Consider the following 20,368-nt stretch of genomic DNA (forward strand, 5'->3'; position numbering starts at 1 on the left):
TCGGGATTCATCGGTTTTATACACGTTCAGAACAACGCGCGGGAACTGCTGCCACAATGCAACCTCAGGCGCAGTCCTTGCCCGCCTCGTAGGGCGTCCGGCCCATGTTGTAGAACTCCTTGTTGGGGCGCAAATCGACAAAATGGGCGATGCGATTGGACATGGCAAAAAAGGCGGCGATGGTGGCGATGTCCCATGCATCTTCACGGTCAAATCCGTGCGCTTCCAGCTTCTGGAAGTGCTCCTCCGTGATGTTATCTGCACGACAGACTGCAAGAGCGAACTCCAACATCGCCAGGTCCCGGCCGCTCAGGTCCGCCAGCTTCCAGTTGACAACGACCTGAGAGGAGGCAGAGCACAGTGAAGTGGGAGAGCGCCGTGCTGGGATGGCGGCAGTGTCCTGGCATGCCAGCATCAGTCCCTCTGTGGGCATCAGGGAGAATTTCTTATAGAATCATAGAATCACAAGGTTGGAAACAACCTATAAGATCGAGCCGTCTTCTCATTACCACTGCTAAAAGCTACTAAACCAGATCTCGCAGCTCTGAGGAGCTCCAGACATCTCTTGAGCACTGCCAGGGATGGCGATTCCACCACCTCCCCGGGCAGCCATTCCAGTGCCTGACCACTCTCTGAGAGAAAAAGTTCTTCCTCATGTCTAAAAGTCTCATGCCCTTCTTCTCCGAAGGAGCAGTCAGAAGGGCAGCCCATGGACGTGCTGGAGTAAGCATCATCCCCAGAGGTGCTCAGGAACTGTGGCACTGAGGGATGGTGGGGATGGGCTGGCAGCTGGACTCCATGATCTTAGTGGCCATTTCCGACCCTAATAATTCTGTGACGCTGTGATTCTCTCTACTCTCGCTGGGAGCCACACAGACTTAATGGTCACAGCTTGAAGCGAGGAGACACATACGTTTGAGAACATCATCCCTACTCCCCAAAAGGACCGTGCTACACTGACCTGGTCAGCCAGTGTCGGCTGCTTGGAATATATCCGATGAAGTGCCCCGTGTGCAACCACGCAGTAGGGACATCTGTTCACAGCACTTGTGGCCACAATAATGAGCTCCTTGTCCGCTTTGCTGAGTCGCCCTACAGGGACAGAAAAGGATTTAGCACGCTCTGTTAGCAAAAACATCCAGGCAGCAAGTACTGCTGGGGCAACACGGAAGACAGGTCTCTGGGGACAGGCAGCAGGCACTATGGCCAGAGTTCCTTAAAGCATGCAAGGAGACTGCAACCACAGATCCTCTGGCCATCTAGACAATCAGTTAACTTGGATCACTGTTTGGGAGGCACCTCGTTAGGATAAGGGACACATTGGGATAATAGTAACTCTACGCAACATGAGAACTCAGAGGAGCAAAATTACTTGCTTGTCAGGCTGAAGCTCCGTAATTCTCTGTACATGCCTCGTGTACACGTGGCTGGTGGCAGGCAGTCTGTTTACCTGCATTTACAGAAGACTGCAGTGTTCTAAAATCACGCTTCAAGCAAGAAAACATTGCAGTTTTTGAAGGCAGAGAGAAGGAAGCATACAGGAGCAATGAGGCATCCTAGGGCTGTGTCTCTGAGAACTTCTAGTGACCACCACACAGATGAATCACAACTTTTTCAGTGATTCTCCAAAGAATCTCTGGAGAAGCTGGCTGTACTTTGTTATTTTCACAAATAGCTTCACAACAAGACTGTCCACAACACCTGAGGAATTTACCTTACCTGGATGTCAGTTCTTATACTCTGCCTTCTTATCAGATCATTAGAAACAGTATTTTTTGAAATCACAGTTCACACTGAAGGGCAAATATTTGCACAGGACAAGTATCTTATAGGATAGTGAAAAATACTACTAAAACCTTTTAGGGAAAGAGAACTTCCTGCTCCGAGGCAGTTCAGTTATAGAAAGTGGCAACTCCGTGATACTTCAGGATAAGTGCTGAAAAGGGTGTGATGCCAGGTAGTTCCATGTGACTCTCCAGAGTCAATCAAAAAAGCAGCACAGGAATGAGAGCAGAAAAAAGACCCTTGTATAGCTTGGGCTTCACTCCAGCAGTGCAAGCAGAGCAGAAACCTTCATGCACAAACTGTGCATATCACAGTGAGAGAAACATAAAGTTGCACTTTGCTGTCCACAAGGATTCTCCCTGCAAGTTCTCATCTACTTAAGGTTAAGGAGCAGTCTGCTCAGCAGCTTGTTTTACAAAACCTAGATCGTACTGATGTAAGACCCTTACAACAAAAGCGATGAGAACCAGCTGCTCAGTGCCCACAGCACAGGAGGGAGGAACAAGCAGTCCTCAACTGTTTTCTCAAAGGCTTGAACACTGTGCAACATTCCCTGCATGAAGCCTTCCCCAGATGCACTGCTGCAACCTCCCTCACTTCCACATTCAAGGGACGCCTGGAGGCCACCTGAATCACAGAATTGCTCAGGTTGGAAAAGACCTTCAAGATCATCATGTCCAACCACAACCCAACCATCCTACCCTAACAACCCTCTGCTAAATCATGTCCTGAGCACCACATCCAAACGGATTTTAAACACACTCAGGGATGGTGACTCAACCACCTCCCTGTGCAGCCCATTGCAGTGCTTAACAACCCTTTCTTAAAAGGGTAAAGAAATGTTTCCTGATATCCAACCTAAACTTACCCTGGTGCAACTTGAGGCCATTTCCCCTCGTCCTGTCACCAGTGAGAAGAGACCAACTCTGCTCTGCTGTAAGCACCTTTTAGATACTGGAAGAGAGCAATAAGGTCTCCCCTCAGCCTCCTTTTCCCCAGACTGAACAGCCCCAGTTCCGTCAGTTGCTAAAGACCTGCTGTACAGATGCCTATGTATATGGAAGCAGTACAGTCTTCTTTGTGTGTCTGCAGGATACAGAGAACTACCTGCATTTGGAATCATATCCACAGCGGAGCCTGTCAGGGCCTAGCAAGCACACCCTCTAATGATTTTTGCATCTGGCTCATGACGAGCTCACAGGTAAGGTTTATCATGAAGAAAGAGCTGGAGGAAGCCTGAGCAATAGCTTTGGAACACCTCCCTCCCCCAGGGAGCTGTCTCAGTGTTAGAGCCTTAGCCCAAGCTACCTGGCTGCAGTGCCTGGCTGTGTAACCATGCTGATGTGGAACTTGGACTAGACACTATGGTCTTGCTTAGGAAAGCTGGACTGTTGGCAGACTATGCTCACCACTGGCAGACCTACCATACTCACTTTGCTCAAGCAGTGTGAAACTGCAGCATTATTCCTGATACCTACGCCTGCCCTCAGCTCCTGACCCACTTTCCCTCAGGAAGCAGCCTGTCCTTCCTTTGTTGTGACACAGGGCATAGTGTAATGAGGTAGCTCAGTTATTCTCATGGGCTGCTTCTTAACCATGAGCTGTGAGCTGGGATAAGGGATGGTGAGGAAATAAACCTGAGGATGTCAGAGAAGTTGGTTCTAGCATTTTATACATCCATAGAGGAAAGGGCAAGTGGGGTGATTGTATATGGTTTACCTGTCTCTTTGTTCATGATGGCATTGTAATAAGCAAAAAATGCTCTGAATTCAGCAGGTCGGTGAGACATGGCTTTGAACACGTTGGGCAGAAATCCAGTCTGTTCAAGGAAAAGGAGAAGCCAGTCAAGAGTTGCAACTTAACACAGAGCACAGCAGGCTACGTTCACACATTAGGCTTAGAGAACAAGTAGTTTGCATAGCAGTCCTAGAGAATCCCCACAGACCCAGTCGCCTTGGGCTTTGAGCCTATTTGTACATATGACTAAAAATCATGCGATGATATTGTCCTTAAATTTAAGTATTGCTGCTGTTTCTTGCAGCCTCGATCACTTCAGCCATGCCAGCAATGACCAGTCATACTGCCCTCAGGCATCATGACAAAACCCCTTCTGAACAGAAAGACTGTTGCTGCACCAACTCTGCGCAACAGCTGCTACGACCCTTTGACCAACAGAGAGTTCCTGGAGCTCTCCTCTTCCTTTCATGTTTATGGGACGTGAGACAGTCAACCCAAGCCAGACGGCTGTCTGAGGTACAAGCACACCCTGAAGGTGTGTGCTGGCACAGTGCTGTTGCACCCAGTACAGGATTTCAGTCACCCCTCAGTGCCTGATTGTCAGGCACTGCAAGATTCCACTGCAGTTCTGCAAATTCCACTTTTGTTGTGATTACTCCATTTGTACGCAGGCCCTGCCAGCCTATGGGCTGCCGTTTGGAAGGTGTTCTGAAAAGACAGCCTAGCTCAAGTGCGACAGACTCCTCCAGCAATCTCCTCGCACAGACAAGTGCCAATGCATTCCTCATTAACTATGAGGAGGCTCCTTCCCTTTAATCCATGGCTGAATGGTTTGTCTAGGAACCTCTTGGCAGCACTGTTTGGAATCACAAATCTTCTGTGCTGATTTGATCCTATCCACAACTCTGTTCTGAACCTTCACTGCGTCTGAAATCTGTGCCGACTCTTCCTCACTACACTGTATTTGTCTTTTGCTCATGCAAACTTCCCTGAGATTGCTGCAACTGCAACAAAGCTAAGACACAGTATCTAAGTGACCCAGCACTGGTCTCCGACAAAGTATGTCAGTGGATGTTTGTCACTGACAAAGTTTCGCATGAGAGTTTTTTACCTTCACTTCCACTTCCTCCATGAGCTCCACGATATCATACGGCATGTCCTTCTTATTTGGCACTGGGTATCGCCCAATAGGTCTGACAGAGCTGTCATCCGTAGTGCTGTATGCATGGCGCTGGGCAGCCACGTGGGGCCTTCTCAGGAGTCCCCCGGAGGCCAGGAGAGGCAGACGCTGCTGGGAGAGGAGGGAGCAAAGTCTGTTATGTGGAAGGACATCTATCATCCTGGGGGTCGGGGAGGACCGTTTCCCAGCTGCTGTGGCAGGACTTACGGGCACCTGCATCCCTCTGTGCTCTGCTGGCAGGGCAGCTGCCACACGAGAAAGAAAACCCAGCCTTGCTTCTGGCCTAGCACTACGCTACGGGGCAGACATTGGGTCTGCCCCCTGCATGCCCATGTCAGAGGGCGGGCTGGGGTGCTGCGCCATGCAGTCCTGGCTGATTGCGGGCCTTCACTCTGCACCACCGCTGAACCTGAACCCTAACAAATTGTCCTTCTGCAGTAGCCGACAGCACTACAGGATTCAGGATTATTTTTTTTTTCTTTTCTGATCCACCTCACTCCAAGAAAGCTAGTCGTCCTCCTGCAGGAGAGGAAGCGGCTCCAGATTCGGGCCACCGAAGTAAAGCGAATACCACTGTCACACCGAAGCCATTGGGAAGAAAGGCTCGGTGCTCACACGAGCTGCCTCCTGCAGTCCGTGCAGACACGCGGCGGTGGTTGATGGCTACGAGCCCTGCTGGCCGCGCAGCTGCGGGTGCAGTTGGGTGCCAGCCCAGGGCCGTTCCAGAAACGTCCGTGTCCTGCCACAGCGTCAATGAGTAACGGGGATAACAAGGAGCGCAGCGAGGTCAGCGTCCGTGCGCGCAACGGGACCGCAGCAGGGCAGAACCGACCCAGAGTGAAAGCACTAAGCAGGAAGGCAACACAGCCGAACCAAAGCACGGCGGGGCGACGGCGCGGGGCCGGAGGGCTTGTCCTGCGCACCGAGCAGAGCCGGGGCTTTGCAGCACAGCCCGCGGGAGGCGGCCCAGAGCTGCACACATACACACACACACACGGCACGGCCGCAGGACAGAGGGAGGAAACGGCCCCGCGGCGGGGTCTTTCGGTCTGTCGGTCGGCCGGTCCGTCGGTTCCCCTACTCACGGGCAGGCCGCGCAGCAGGCGGGAGCCGCTCATGGCCGTCCTCCGTCGCCGCCGCGGAGCGCAGCTGGGGGCCGAGCCGGGGGGCCGAGCCGAGCCGGCCCCGCCCCGCCCCGCCCCGCGCCGGCGATGGAGGACGGTAGCGCGACAGCCGGACCCGCGCCGGCGGAGATGGGAGCGGAGATGGAGGCGGCGCGCGGGGCGCTCGCGCTGCTGCGGCTCGGGCCGACGGGATCCGGCGAGGCGCCGTGCTCGGTGCGTGCGGGGCGGGCCGGGCCGGGCCGGGCCGGAGCGGCCGCGGTGCCGGCAACGTCCCCGAGCCTGACCGTGCCGCTCCGCAGAGGAACGTCCTGCGGAAGCGGAGGCGCTGGGAGCGCGTGTTGGCGGCGCGGCGGCGGCGGCGGCCGCAGGAGCGGGAGCGGGAGCGGAACAGAGCGCGGCGACCCGAGGGCCGAGGTGGGGCGGCGCGGCGTGCGGGGCCGGGCAGGGCAGGGCTGAGCAGGGCAGGGCAGGGCAGGGTTGCCCTCCGCGCTGTGCCCCGCAGGAGCCGCCCGGCAGCGCGGCAGGGCCCTGGAGGAGGAACGGCTCCTGGATGCCCGCGCGGCGGGCCCGCGGCTGTGCGTGGATCTCGGCGTGGCCGACCGCATGACGCCCAAGGTAAGTGCCGGCCCGCCGCTCCCTGCGCACGGAAGCCCCGCGGCGCGGCGCTGCGCTCGGGCGCTGCGCTCCGGGGCCGCCGTGACGCGGCGCTCCGCTCTGTCGGAAGGAGACGAGCCGGCTGGCCGCGCAGATCCGCCGGCTGTACGGCGCTAACCGGCGGGCCGAGCGGCCCTTCTGGCTCTGCCTGACCGAGTTGGTGCCGGGATCGCCCATCCACCGCGAGTGCCTCCGCATGAACGACGGCTTCTCCGGATACCTGGTAAGGGCGTTGGCACGGCGGGTAGGCTGAGGAGGGGCTCGGCGACGGCTCTTCTCCAGCCTTAATGACTGCGAGGTTCCTGAGTCCCTCGGGTATTGACTGCAGTGTCATTTAAAAGGAGAAAGATAAGCAGTAACTACCTAAAAGCACGTCTAGAGATTTTCACAAGGGGAGAATGTAATGGTTCTTAAGCTATTTATTCTCAATTAAAAAAAAAAAAAAAAAAAGGCATCGCAGTTCCACTATTCTGCCTTCATCTGTAGGCACTGAACACCCAAAGCAGTGCTGTTGGTTCTGGAGTGCTTCTGTTTGGGCAGGGGAGGGTGGCAGATGGACTGTGGCTCGCGGGCTTTTCTCACTGTGTTGTGTTTTTCAGATGGATACGACTCAAGAAAGCTACCTGGATCTGTTCCCTTTGGATGCAATTGTTTATCTCACTCCTGACTCTGAGAACGGTAATTGTTTTACTTGCCTAGACAAAGATTGATCCTCTAGACTTTATTTTTAAGAGTTTCTCATGCATCACATGGTTCAGCTCCAATCATTCCCTTTCTCTCAATACCTGGGAGGCTTCTCTTAGACCTGGTGCTCAGCGTACTCCTGCATCAGTCTGTTCTGGGAAGGAATGAGGTTTTGTGTGAGGACTGCATCCATCTGCAGCAAACACAATGCAAAAACTCTTTAGATGCCTGCAGATTGTTATCTTGCCGGCAGAGAATTGGAGATGTGATGGTAGTTGTGTATGTGGTGCGAAGGGCATCTTTCTTTGGAATTATGTGATGTCTGTGCCATTCCTTTTATCGGTTTGTTTGCTGCTGTAATTGACTTTCTCCTTTTTCTCCATTTTTACCTGGCCAGATCCTCTGTTTAAGGGTAAGCTCTGATAAGGATCTGGCAGAGGTGGGGGGTGGTTTCCACAGGTGACCTTGGCAGTGGAGAGGTGTCTGTGGGGCAGGTTAGGATTGCACTCACCAGAACAACGATGAAAGCAGCAGTGCATTGCCTCTAGAGCTGCATCTGCACTCTGCTTCTAGCCCATATCTGCTCTCCCCTTGTCACACTGCCAGCAGATTCAGGCAGATGCTCCTGCGTTAGAAGCCTCAGCTTCCTGCAGGCAGGGCGAAGGGTGACTGTGGCTTGGGCTTCCTTCTGTAAGATGGGCCTTTCCTGAAGAGTGGTGCAGTGCATGATTTTACTGTTGCATAGTGATGAGCATGTGCTTACCTTCTTCTAGTCCTTGAAGATATTGATCCCAAAAAAGTGTACGTCCTCGGAGGCCTGGTGGATGAAAGTATACATAAGGTGGGTTGGAAGCTGTTGAAACCTGGAGGTCTGGTCTGCTTCACTCTTGACTGAGAGCAGAGACATCCCAGTGGCAGCACACACTGTTGCTGCTTTGAAGCATTGCTGTTGTGTCACTATCCATTTTCCCACAGAACCCCAAGGTTCTGCTTGGCTCCAGCACCGGGCTGAGACCAGAAAGGTCTGGGTGAAATCAACCCTTGTACAGTTTCCAGGCTCACAGCTGCATGTTCCACAAGTGATGTGCATGCTATGGATTTGCATCTACACCAGCACATCATCATGGGCAACAGACAGGAGGAGCTGGAGGCCATTCTGTGGCAGGCAAACTATGACTTAGTTGCCATTACAGAAGCAGGGTCAGATCACTCCCACAGCTGGAATGCTGCAGTGAATGGCTGCAAGCTCTTCAGAAGGGACAGGCAAGGAAGGATGGGGGGCAGTGGTGTGGCTCTGTATGTTGCAGAGCTCTTTGATGTTGTTGAGCTCAGGGCTGGAGATGGTAGGGTTGAGTCCCAGTGGGTAAGGATCAAGGGAAGGGCCAACAAGGCAGACATCCTGGTGGGGGTCTGTTATAGACCACCTAACCAGGATGAAGACACTTGAGGCGTTCTGCAAACAGCTGACAGAAGTTGCGCAGTCGCGAGCCCTTTTTCTCGTGGGGGACTTCACCTTCCCTGATACATGCTAGGAATACAACACAACGTGGAAGAAGCTGTCTGGGAGTTTCCAGAGTGTGTGGGAGATGATAACTTCCTTCTGCAGCTGGTGAGAATGCCTACCAGAGGAGGTGCCCCACTAGACCTGCTATTCAGAAACAGAGAAGGATTGGTGGGGAGATGTGGAGGTCAGGAGCTGTCTTGGACAGAGGGAGGTTTAAGGTTAGGGTGACCATGAAATGGTAGAGTTATTGATGGTGGAGCCAAGAGAGGGGACAGCAGAACTGCTACCTTGGACTTCTGGAGGGCAGACTTTGAATGTTCAGGGTGTTATAGGGAGAGTTCCTTGGATTCAGTCCTGGAGGATAGAGGGGTCCAGGAAGGCTGAATGCTCCTCAAGGACAAAGTCTTTAAAGGAGCACACTGTCATGCTGTGCCGAGAGATGAGCTGGCAGGGAAGACCAGTGTGGATGAACAAGGAGTTTTTCCTGAGGCTTCAGGAGAAAAAGAATCTTCCTTCTGTGGAAGAAGGGACGGGCACCTTGGAGAGAGTACAGAGAAATTGTTAGGATGTGCAGGGAGAAAATCAGAAAGGCAGAAGCCCAGTTTGAACTCAACTTGCCCATTGGGGTAAAAGAGAACGAAAATCTTCTTTGCAAGTATGTTAACAGTAAGAGGAGGACTAAGGAGAATCTCCATCCTCTGCTGGATGCGGAGGGGAATGTGACCACTGAGGATAAGGAAGAGGCTGAGGTTCTCAGTGCCTTTGCATCTGCCGATTGCCCTTGGGGTACTCTACCCCCTGACCTGGAAGTCCTGGATGGTGAGCAGAATAAACCCCCACAATCCAGGAGGAAACAGTGAGAGACCTACTGCTCCACCTGGGCTGCCACAAGGCCATGGGGCTAGATGGGATCCACCCAGGGGTGCTGAGGGAGCCGGTGGAGGTGATTGCTGAGCTACTTTCCATCGTCTGCCAGTGTTCCTGGTCAGCTGGAGAGGTCCCAGAGGATTGCAGGCTTGCCAATGTGACTCCCATCTATGGAAAGGGCCATAAGGTGGATACAGGGAACTACAGACCTGTTAGCCTGACCTCGGTGCCAGGGAAGGCTATGGAGCAGATTGTCTTGAGGAAGATCACACAGTGTGAGGGACAACCGGGGGATCGGGCCCAGCCAGCATGGGCTCATGAAAGGCAGGTCCTGCTTGACCAACCTGATGTGCTTCTACAATCAAGTGGCCCGCCTGGTGGGTGCGGGGAAGGTTGTTGACGTGGTCTGCATAGACTACAGCAAAGCCTTTGTCACTGTCTCCCAGAGCATTCTCCTGCAGAAGCTGGCAGCCCGTGGCTTGGACAGGTACACTCTTGGCTAGGTAAGGACCTGGCTGTAGGGCTGGGCCAGAGAGTGGTGGTGAATGGAGTGCCATCCAGTGTCCTGTCATCAGTGGTGTTCCCCAGGGGGTTGGTACTGGGGCCTGTCCAGTACCTTTAGCGATGGCTAGGATGAGGGCATTGAGTTCATCCTCGGTACGTTTGCAGGTAACACCCAGCAGCAAGGAAGTGTTGATCTGCCTGGGGGTAGGAAGGCCCTCCAGAGGGATTTGGACAGGATGGATCACTGGGCTGAGGCCAGTGGGATGAAGTTTAACAAGACCAAACCCCAGGACCTGTGCTTTGGCCACAACAAGCCCAGGCAGTGCTATGGACTTGGGGCAAAGTGGCTGGCAAGCTGCACGGAAGGGAATGATCTGGCAACTTTAGATGGCATTCAGCTGAACATGACCCAGCAGCGTGCCCAGGTGGTCAAGAAGGCCAATGGCATCCTGGCTTGTACTAGAAGTAGTGCAGCCAGCAGGAGCAGGAGGTGATCATCGCCCTGTACTTAGCCCTGTGCTCAGTGTTGGGCCCCTCACTGCAGGAAAGACATTGAGGCCCTGGAGCGTGTCCAGAGAATGGCAATGGAGCTGTAGGGGTCTTATAGGGAGCAGCTGAGGGGGCTGGATTGTTCAGTCAGGAGAAGAGTAGGCTCAGGGGAGATCTTTTCACACTCTACAGCTTCCTGGAGGGAGGTTGTGGTGAGATGGCAGTTGGCCTCTATTCCCGTGTAACTAGTGATGAGAGGTGATGGCTTGAAGTTGCACCAGGGGAGGTTCAGTTTAGACATTAGGAAATAATTCTCCAGGAGAGCACTCGGCACTGGAATGAGCTGCCCAGGATGGTGCTGGAGTCACCGTCCCTGGAAGTATTCAAGAAGTGTTTAGAGTGAGTGAGGGACATGGGTTAGTGGGAAATACTGGTGATAGGTGGACTGTTGGACTGGATGATTTTGGAGGTCTTTTCCAGCCTTGGTGATTCTATGATTCTGTGATGTGCATGTTGTGTAACTTGCTCTTGCTTCCTTTGCAGAACCTGACCCTGCAAAGGGCACAAGAGCAGTCCTTGCAAACAGCCCGCCTCCCAATTCGTGAGTATATGGTAAAATCCATGAACACCAAGAACTACTACTCAGAGACGCTGGCAATTAATCAAGGTGAGGGGCTGAGCTGTGTCTGCCTGCTGCCCAGGTGGCTCTGAGGCTATGACATCCTGAAGAGTCATCAGTAATGGAAGCATGATAATGAGTAGTGGGGGAAACTGTGATAGCAGGCATTTGTTTTATGAGGCCTTGTGCCTGCTACTGCCGTGTTAAAAGTCTTGTTTTTCTGTACTGGCCTTTTCTGAGAGGAGCAGGGCTACACCACTCCAGCATTGCACAGAATAACTAACAGTGCAAGGAGTGTCTGTTACTAGAAGTCGCTTAAGGTTCCAGGCAAGGGAAGACAGGCCTGTGTCAATCTGAATCAAAGCAAGGCACAGCACCCAGCAGGGCAACTGAAGGCAGCTTGCTTGGTTGATAAAGCCTCTGCTTTCCCTAGTCAGCTTCCCAGAGTCATCATTAAAACACACTATCTTCTCTCAGATAAGCTACTTCACGTATTTGTTCATGAGATTTAAAATTAAAGGTAGCAAAAGCTCCACGCTACCTTCCTCTGGCAGCGCCTGATGCTTCCCAGCCAGGGAGGATGTATTACAGCTTGTCTTTGTTACAGTATGAGAGCACGGTACATCTTTTTGTTCCCAACAGTCTTTGATGTCTTATCGACTTACTACAAAACCCAAAGTTGGCCAGATGCTTTGAAAGCTGGAGTTTCTTCTGGAAAAGGCTACGTGCTTCCAGATGGAGAGAAATCAGTGAAAATACCTCAGCATGACAACACGCAAGAAAACTCTTTATTTCCTGAAAGTTAAGGAGCTGTGCAAGCAAGAGTAGCAAACTGCATATTTCAAGCAGAGGCACCAGTGTGAATGTGTGCAGAGAAAACAGCTCTGCCTAAATTTACTTACGTATGGACCTTGGCAAAAGTGACGGATTCTGCCTCAGCAGCACAGCGCTGGAAATGACTCTGCACTCTGAACAGAAAACAGAAGCCAGCTGAGCCCTGAGATCAACAGAGTTGGTAGGATTTTTTTTTTTTTAAACAGGATTAAATAAGAAGAATTGTAGAGCACAGCAGTTAATAACAGTCCTTCCCATGGAAAAGGGCAGTACTGTTCTAACTGACTGTAACTGAGCATAGGATGGGAACGATCCAAAATTAATAGAGAAACAATGCCCAGGTACACCACATCATATTTTCTTCCTACTTGTATTGAAGACTTGGTGTCTTGCTGTGCTGCTGAAGCCTGTAGTGAATCCTGTGCATGCTGGTCACAATCTATCTAAAATAAAGTATTTAAATTTCTATTGCCTCCTTACAGCAGCTAATGTCTTGTCCATTGTCACATACTGACACACTATGGCCTGAGCAGAGAACACTTCTGATGCATATAAGATAATGTTACTTCAGCCACTGTCAGTTAAAAAACTCTGCAAGTACACAGAAAAGCCAAACCCACTATCAGTGACTGTCCAAGAAGGACTTAGAGGGCTTTGCAGGTAAATTCCAGTCACTTTTGCTTCCATCTTCATCTCCCCTTCACACCAAGGGCCTTCGACACCACGAGGAATTTGGTATTCATGAGACATACTTTCAGAAGGTGGTTCATCCCCATAGAGGCTGCAGTTGTGTTTGCAGGTGCCTGTTGCTTCAGCTATTAGTAGGTAGTTAGATGTCACTGCAGCTCTGCCGAGACAGCAAGGGCAGCATTTTTGCTTCAGTGTAAGATTGTAACTTCCTGATTCAGCCCCTGAATTTGCAGGGCAACACCATATACTAGCTGAAACCACCAGCCAGTGATGAAGTGTCAGGAAATCCTACTTGGGTGAACTACTCACCTACCTTGCCATGTGGCTGAAAGCACTTTGGCCTTTGCAGCCAGGACAGCAGGCTGCCCATGGTTAGGCAGAGCAGCTGTGATGCCCCATCCCAGGTGGTGGGGTCAGGCTGGACAGGATGCTGCACAGCCTCAGCCCACAGCAGGGGATTACAACTGAGTGGCTTTAAGATCCCCTCCAACTCAAGCTGTTCGTGATTCTACGATCTCCCTGGTTTGGGGTCCCTTAGTGCTGCTGGAGCATCCATCCAGCACACCACCACAGCCCCCCACCCCTCCTCAGCTGCCTCCATCTTTCACTGCTGCATGTGGGGAGCATTCTTTACCAGAGCCTGGAACAAGGAGGCTGGGAAGCTGCCTGCTGCTTGGGCAGATCCCTCCATCCCAAGCACACAGCTGCAGGGACTGACCTGCTGCAAGCATCACCCTTCCCAAACAAGTCCCTGGGTCAGACACCAGCAGTCAGGGACCTACTGCAACCCTCTTTACCACCAGATTACTGAGGATGTGTCTCCAGCACTGGGAAGCACACATTCACTAGAGGTGCTCAGTTAGGATAGCTTTAAGGGCTAATAGCTCATATCTAGCTAGGGATACCTAGCACTTTGTGCAGCTACTGATGAGAAGGTCAGGAAAAGTGGCATTCCTTCAAGGGAGGCTGGCATAATGGGTTATGTCAACAGCTGCAAAGTTGGCACTTCTGTCTTCAAGACTTATCCCCTTTTTTGGAAGACAGGGATGGCTAGGTAGCTATTTTGTGGCAAGGCTAGCACTGGGAGAGGGTGCTGATTAGGGACTTTCTTCAGCATTAGCAACTGTTAATAGATAAGGCTGACACACAGAAACTACAGCAGGAGGACAGGATATGGTGCTGCATCCCCAGCCTGGGACAACCTTCTCTATATTTGCAAGGGGAAGCAGATTAATTCTTTTTCCCAAAGTGGTTTCCATCACAGGTCAACCACAGAGGATAGACAGAATAGCACAGCTCTCTTTGGTGGGCCAGACTGGACTCTGATCTCACTCTCCTTCAGAGCTCGCTTGGTCACCTCTCTGCCTGGGATGTGTGCTCCACAGGTGACAGAGGAGGCTAGGACAACACTTATCCGACTGGCTATCTGCAAGGTGCTGGGGAGCTGAAGGACAAATCCCAGGCTACATAGATAAGCTATGAAGCGCTCTGTGAGTTTGCACATTATGCAGAGCTTGTGTACACATCACTAGATGAAGCTAGGCTGGGGGGACACATGCTCTGTCCCACGGCCACCCCTGAACTAGGCAGCTGTTGGTGGTGGAGGTGTCCTTTCATGACCATTTGCTGGGCTGTGGGGGTTAAACGTCCCGTGTGGGGGGAGCCTAGTGATACACGAATGAAGCGTGGGGAGGCTCCTCCGCACTCGCCAACCGCCCCGTCACAACGGGGGGACCCTGAACTGCTGCAGGAGGCAAAACATGGCAGCAGTAAGGGCTGTGTGCTGGCGTGTCAGGAGCGCAGCACCCAGGTCTGGGCAGCCTTGACTGCAAAGCTGCTGGTGAACAGCCTGCACTAGCTGGTGGTAGCTGCCCACCACATCCACGAGCGCAGCCCTGAGCTCCTGCTGCCTCTGCCTGCATAGCTGGCAATGCGTCACCTGGAAGCAGGCCACTGCCAGCTGAACAAGGTGGTCAAACGTCACCCTCAACACCTCCTGCAGCTCTTCGAGCGGACGCTCTGTTTTCAGAAGCTCCTTGCAGCTGGACAGCAGGACTTGAGAGGCCGAGCCAAGGGCATCTTTGCTCTCGGCACCTTGCTCTGCACATCGGTCTTGCAGGTGGGTTGCTTTGTTCCCAGAGAGGTTCCCCACAACTTCCTGGAGCTCTGTAGTGTAGGCTAGGAAGCCCGGGAAATCTGCAGGGCTCATCCATGCTTGGTCCTTCAGTTGGCTGAGGGCTTGGACTTCAGGGCCCAGCGCTCTGTCCCAAGCAATGGCAATGGGGTAAGTATCCACAGGGGTCCCAGGAAGACCAGAGCTGGTGGATGGTGGAGTAGTAACAGGCTGCAGAAACATGCTGCACATGGGAATGGTGGTTTCCTGCTTTCTGTCTTCATTGGGCCTATGGAAACAGCTGACATAGGACAGCTGACAGCTGCACTTGTCCGTCCCAAGTTGTGCCGAGGTCTTCTTCATCACAGAAAATCCCGTAGACCTGGTCAGGATGGGCCTGGCAGCAGCCTGCTCATCTTTTTGGTGATTAAAGCAGAGGAAGGAGTGATTTGAATCCCCATAGTCTCCTTCTGTTTTCCCCAGTGAGCCCAAGGGAATTGGGTCTGAGGAGATGGAAAGCTCTCTGGTTTGGAGAGTGTCTTTCCCCACTGTGGCAGACTGTTCTCTAAGAAAAGGAGCCTGAACAGGCCAAGAATGCTCATGAGCCACATCTTCTGTGCCTTTTCTGGGCTCCCCTTCAACCATCCCATGCTTGCTTTCCGATTCTTTCTCAAGAGGTAATGTAGCTGATGATGTCTGCATCTCCTTTCTGACAGTGTCATCCTCCACGCACACAGTGGTCCTCTGAGAGTCCTCTAGAGGGTCGTGCCCTCTCTTCTGAGATGGGTTGGGCGATATTACGTCTGACCTCACCTGAAATGAGAGCCAGGAGAGGTGAGCTATAACCCCCGAACTGTTGCTGCCATTTGCTAACAGCTGCCTTGCATCTGGAAAACTCACATGATTTTTATTGTGCACTTTCTCTAAGGCCTCCTTGCTTATTGCTTGTCTGCTTTTTGCCTGTGACAAGGCACTGTCACTCCTGCTCTCAGCACAGCCATTGAGATTAGCTTTTCCTTCTTCACCACATGGAACCAGGACAGGCTCCTCACATGCCACTTGCCTCCAAGCTGTGGGAAGCAGATCCTGCTCCTTGGCCACCCCGTGGGGAAAAGCACTACAAGACGAAGGTGGCAGAGTGCATTCATCAGCAGGGCAGGCCATCTCTTGGCCCTGGAACAGGGGGACATTGCCAGCGTCGTGCTTGGGCTCCATCACATCACGCTCCCCTTCCAGTGCTGCCTGAGCCAGCTGGTCTTTGGTGGTCGCACAGCTCTCGTCACTTGGCCACTTCACTGTGGGGCTCTCCTGGATAGCACTGCTTTGTTCCTGGGGAAGGTGCACGGCTTCCTCTCGGAACAAGGAAGTGGGGTTTGCAGCATGTGCAGAACAGAGTTTATCCACGTCTGCAGCAACATCTGCACTCTCCTCCCTCTGGTCACCTTGCAAGCAAACAGCTGAAATGGAAGAAACCACCAAATCAGTCACTGACTTTGTTTCCATGGTGTCAGGCTCCATTTCCATCACACTGGAGGACGAGTTTTTGCCAGCAGTGTCTCCCTGGGCCTGGGGGGCAGATGTTCCCACTTCTGCATCCTTCTCCAAAGAAGGTGGATCTGAGGGCTGAGCAGGGAGCGGTGGGGTGGGTGGCCAGGAGCAGCAGCTCTGCAGAGAGGCTGGAACAGCCAATGGGAAAGTGACCTGTGAGGTGTAATTGGTTTTCAGAAAAGATCTCCTCTTCCTCAGGCTCTTGGAATATATCAGCTGATTCTCCTCTCCATACTTCTCTCCTGATGCCTGCCTTGATACCGAGTTTTCTCCCAAGCTGTAACATCTTGGTTTCTTTAGGATGCAGTTATCTTCTGTACTCTCCTGGGATGCTGTCTGGCAGCCTGCTGGCAAGGAAAGAACATGTAAGTCAGGAAATGGCCCCAGGCAGCAGAGTACATGTACATCTCTCCCAGGCGCCAAAAAGCTCTTAAGTCCTACAGTTGCAGACAGGAGCATTTGGCAGCAGAGCCTGCCTCCCAAGTGCCAAAGGAAAGTGTCTTTTATGGTCATGTACCAACTTGGAATGAGTTGTGTCAAAAAAAAACCAAAAACCACAGAGTTTTGACTCATGGCTGCAAATACTGAAGTCCAGGATTAGCTACAAAGGGAGCTGGATAATCTTTCCCTTTGATTTTGCCGGAGTGACTTGATCTGACTGCAGATACAGCTGCAATTCTCTAGTTAAGTTTGGTGACACAAGCAACACGGTAGAAAAACTACTGTGTACAGGGGCAGATTGAATAGAAATGTTATCAGAAATTCCCAGCCTGGATATGTAGATCATAAAAATATCCAGAGGATGCAGTTTTGTGCCTGAACGCCATATTGTCACCATCCATGAATTCGAAGGCCAACATGGTTACAACTACACAAAACAAATTCTGAAATTCATTTAACACTGATAGAGGTGGTTAATTCAGAAGTGGGATTACTAACTTTTATGAGAAAAAACAACTATTAGGGAGCAACCCATATTACGTGCCTTATACCCCTACATTATTTTTGATCTCTGGGGTGCATGGAGCAATAAGATGTCCCACAGCTGGAAGGAGGGAGTGAAGGCAGAGCCTGGCAGCAGAAGGACCTGTCATCAAGGCACCTGCCTGTTCAAGGGCACATATCTCTCCTGCACTCTGACTCTGGGATGCATTACCCTCTTCAAAACCAAAGACAGCCTATGTAGAAGGCTGCACAGAACTTAGTCATGCGGCATGTCGGCTTCCAGATCAGGCAGTGACATAGCTTCCTAGTCTGGAACTCCTGCAGAAACCTGGAGACTTTCCAGGACGCAAAACTCATTTGAAAATCATTTTTCTTGGATCCAGTGCTTGGAGGTGATGACAAATCTGCCTGCAGTGCTGCTGCTCTGACCCCTGTATGCACGCTCACTGACAGCTTTGCGAAGTATACTTGAGAAAGAGCAGCTTCTGGAGAACAGATGTTCAAAGGTCCCGCAAAAACCTTGGGAAAACCCACGAATAGGATGAACAGCTGGAAGACGATCTTTACCAACAGGCTGACGTGGCAGGCAGGCATCACCCCAGCCCAGGAGGACAGAGGGAGAGGACAGCGGGTGGGTGAGAGTTTACCTGCCGAGGAGTAGGGGGGGCTGAGTTTGTCGGCAGCATCATAGAACTCCTCCTCAGAGCTGGTGTCACCAAAGCCCAGGGGTGGCTCCAGAATGAGATCACTTGCTTCTGCCATCTGCTCTGCTCCACAGGGTACCTCTTTCTGGGCAGACTCGTCTTTCGAAGGACTTCTGTCATGGCTGTGACTGATGCTGCTCCTCTCCACGCTGCCTGCAGGGGAAATGCTGCAGCACAGGCTGTAATAGTCCGTGGAGTTTCTCTCAGACAGCTTGGTCCCCAACACTGACACATCAGTGTCCACTCCTTTCTGCTCAGAGGGGCTGCGCTTACACCCTTGCTTCTCTGCTTCTGGTTCCTGCAAGACACAGAAGTCTTTGGCTTCTGCTCTGCCAGAGCCTCCTGCAGCACAAATGGGGAAGAGGTTCTTGTCCAAGCTGTTCATCTCATGCACGGTGGGTGTGCAGAAGTGGAGAAACCCTGGCCTGGAGGAAGAGCAAGTTTCCAACTCATCTTCTTCCAGTGCATCCATTGAGTCACTTGAGCCACTCGTCTTAAAGCCCCGGCTCTCAGTGTTGGCTGAATCAGAAGCCTCAGATATGCTGTCTGTGGCATTGTCACCCCCATTGCGTTGGTGATTCTCTCCAGCCTGGGGCTCTGTGCTGCCCTTTTCCAGGCTCTGAGGCTCTCCAAGCTTCTCCTCGCTGGCAGGATGGGTGCTGCTGCATGCTGCAGGTTTGCCCACGCAGCGCTCTGAGGAGGAATCCATCTCCCAGGAGTCTTCAGAATCACTGCAGGTTCGAGATTCGTACCCTGTGATTTAAACACATCTGTCAGCCTGTGCTGTGTGGTGGCACAGAGGAGCGGTCAGAAAAGGGTTACAAACTTGGCCACACAGCAGTGATTCAGAGCCCACGCTTGCTCATCAGCCAAACCACGTAAAGATGCAATCTGACCTGCAGGGCCATAACCTGTGAGCGGAGGCCTGGCTCTGCCTGCCCGCCTGCGCTGTCTGGTTTTACTGCAGGGCAGTACCAAGGGAGCTGCAGAAAAGCAGCCAGCTAACTTGCTGTCTGATGACTGTCTGCAACCCCTACGGGACCAGAGCTATCCTGACAAGGGACAGGACAGCACTGCGAACAGATTGCCCATCTCCTGGCCAGAGCGCAGTGGAGGTTGCTCAGGAGTTTGGTGAAAGAGCACAAGTGCCCAGAAACACATCTGCCATTTCGCTGACAGGCACTTGGCCTCTCCTTCTGGGGAAGAGCTGTCGGTTACTGCCGCTCTGCCGCAGCCTAACACAGCTGGGTTTAATGGGGAGCTGGCAGTGCTGGCACAGAGGCTGACACTCAGCTCTCTGCAGATGTCACCGAGCATTCCCAGGCTACCATGACACCGTTCCCAGGAAGGAATGACACTGCTTCCACTGGATGATCCACCCACTTGCTCCCCATTCTTTGGCAAATTAACCTTCTTCGGCTGAGACACGGTGTAGTTGCTCTCTTTTCTCTCCCCAGGTAAATATGGAGACATTGGCATCCACAAGCAGTCTGTAATAGCCAACGATGAGGCAGACAAGATCTTTCGCACTGTTTGATTCCAGCAGCAGAGTCAGCAGCTTTTTTGGGGGGAAGGAAGGGAGGGAGAGACAGAAAGCAGACACAATCTTAGAACAAACGTGGCTTTCACCACCATTTGCCACACACTAAAAAGACACTTTTTCTCCCTCGTACTGCCACAGCTGCACAGCACTCTGTTTCCATACGAAGAACACAGAAATAAATCGTTTTTAGTTGCATCTTGTTTGTTTGGTAAGTCACTGATAAAGCACAGCAAAAATAATTGCTTTTCTTCAGTCATTTTGTATTCTTCCTAAGAACGTTCTCTTCTGAGTCTGTTCTAAGCCTCTTGTACTAATGATACCATCAGCTAAATGTCAGATTATTAAAAAAAAAAGAAAAAAGACAGTCTGCCCTTTTCCTCTGCCATGTGCTGGCTGATATGAAAGCAACACCCACCTTCAGGTCCTGCAGGTAGATTTTCACCGTGCTCACTTTCTCTGACTCTTCTGTAAGCTCCAGCCTGCTGATGTTTGTGAACTCTGCCAGACTGGTTATGATGCTGAGTTTACTGTTGACTATCTGGCTCACCCCGTGGTTGGCACCCACCAGCAAGGCAACGTACGATTCCCTGTCCTGTAGCTGCAAGGGAGAAAGGTCAAACATTAAGATGGAACCAAAGCAGGAACCCATTTTCCTGCACTGGGCAAGGTGTGTAAAAATAGCATTAGCGCAATCGATCAGCAAGGTCCATCTTTTGCTACACACCCAAACAGCTGGTGGTTCACCACTCGTTATGGATCAGTACTGGGACTGGCAAGAAACCAAGAACCCCCCAGCCAGAACATCTGTGCTAGTCTTATATCAACAATCAATTCAGAAAAATAG

General features: G+C 52.1%; 3 protein-coding genes across 7 annotated transcripts in view; 1 reads left to right on the forward strand and 2 right to left on the reverse strand.

Annotated features, from left to right (window-relative positions):
* Positions 1–6,773, reverse strand: LOC104915377 (uncharacterized). The gene is made up of 5 exons (XM_085212530.1): positions 5,788–6,773; positions 4,634–4,813; positions 3,505–3,604; positions 962–1,092; positions 1–340 (listed from the first exon to the last, which is right to left on the reverse strand). Exons 1-5 carry the CDS (start codon positions 6,676–6,678, stop codon positions 65–67), a joined length of 1,578 nt encoding a protein of 525 aa, XP_085068656.1. The 5' UTR covers positions 6,679–6,773; the 3' UTR covers positions 1–64.
* Positions 6,774–7,079: 306 nt separating this feature from the next.
* Positions 7,080–11,953, forward strand: TRMT10B (tRNA methyltransferase 10B). The gene is made up of 4 exons (XM_010726256.4): positions 7,080–7,158; positions 7,938–8,005; positions 11,072–11,195; positions 11,790–11,953. Exons 1-4 carry the CDS (start codon positions 7,080–7,082, stop codon positions 11,951–11,953), a joined length of 435 nt encoding a protein of 144 aa, XP_010724558.1.
* The window catches only part of FRMPD1 (FERM and PDZ domain containing 1), a 33,675-nt gene continuing 25,220 nt past the window's right edge, over positions 11,914–20,368 (reverse strand). For 3 of the 5 annotated variants that reach the window (XM_085212526.1, XM_085212527.1, XM_085212525.1), the window contains 4 exons: positions 19,940–20,122; positions 19,392–19,539; positions 17,925–18,734; positions 11,914–16,679 (listed from right to left, as the gene is read on the reverse strand). In XM_085212526.1, the coding sequence (XP_085068652.1) occupies positions 14,392–16,679; positions 17,925–18,734; positions 19,392–19,539; positions 19,940–20,122 (3,429 nt within the window). In that variant the 3' untranslated portion in view covers positions 11,914–14,391. The remainder of the gene's footprint in view (positions 16,680–17,924; positions 18,735–19,391; positions 19,540–19,939; positions 20,123–20,368) is intronic. The other 2 variants (XM_085212529.1, XM_085212528.1) reach the window with 2 other exon arrangements.

This window comes from Meleagris gallopavo, chromosome Z, assembly GCF_905368555.1.
Source record: "Meleagris gallopavo chromosome Z, MGAL_WU_HG_1.1, whole genome shotgun sequence".
NCBI classification, from domain to species: Eukaryota; Metazoa; Chordata; class Aves; order Galliformes; family Phasianidae; genus Meleagris; species Meleagris gallopavo.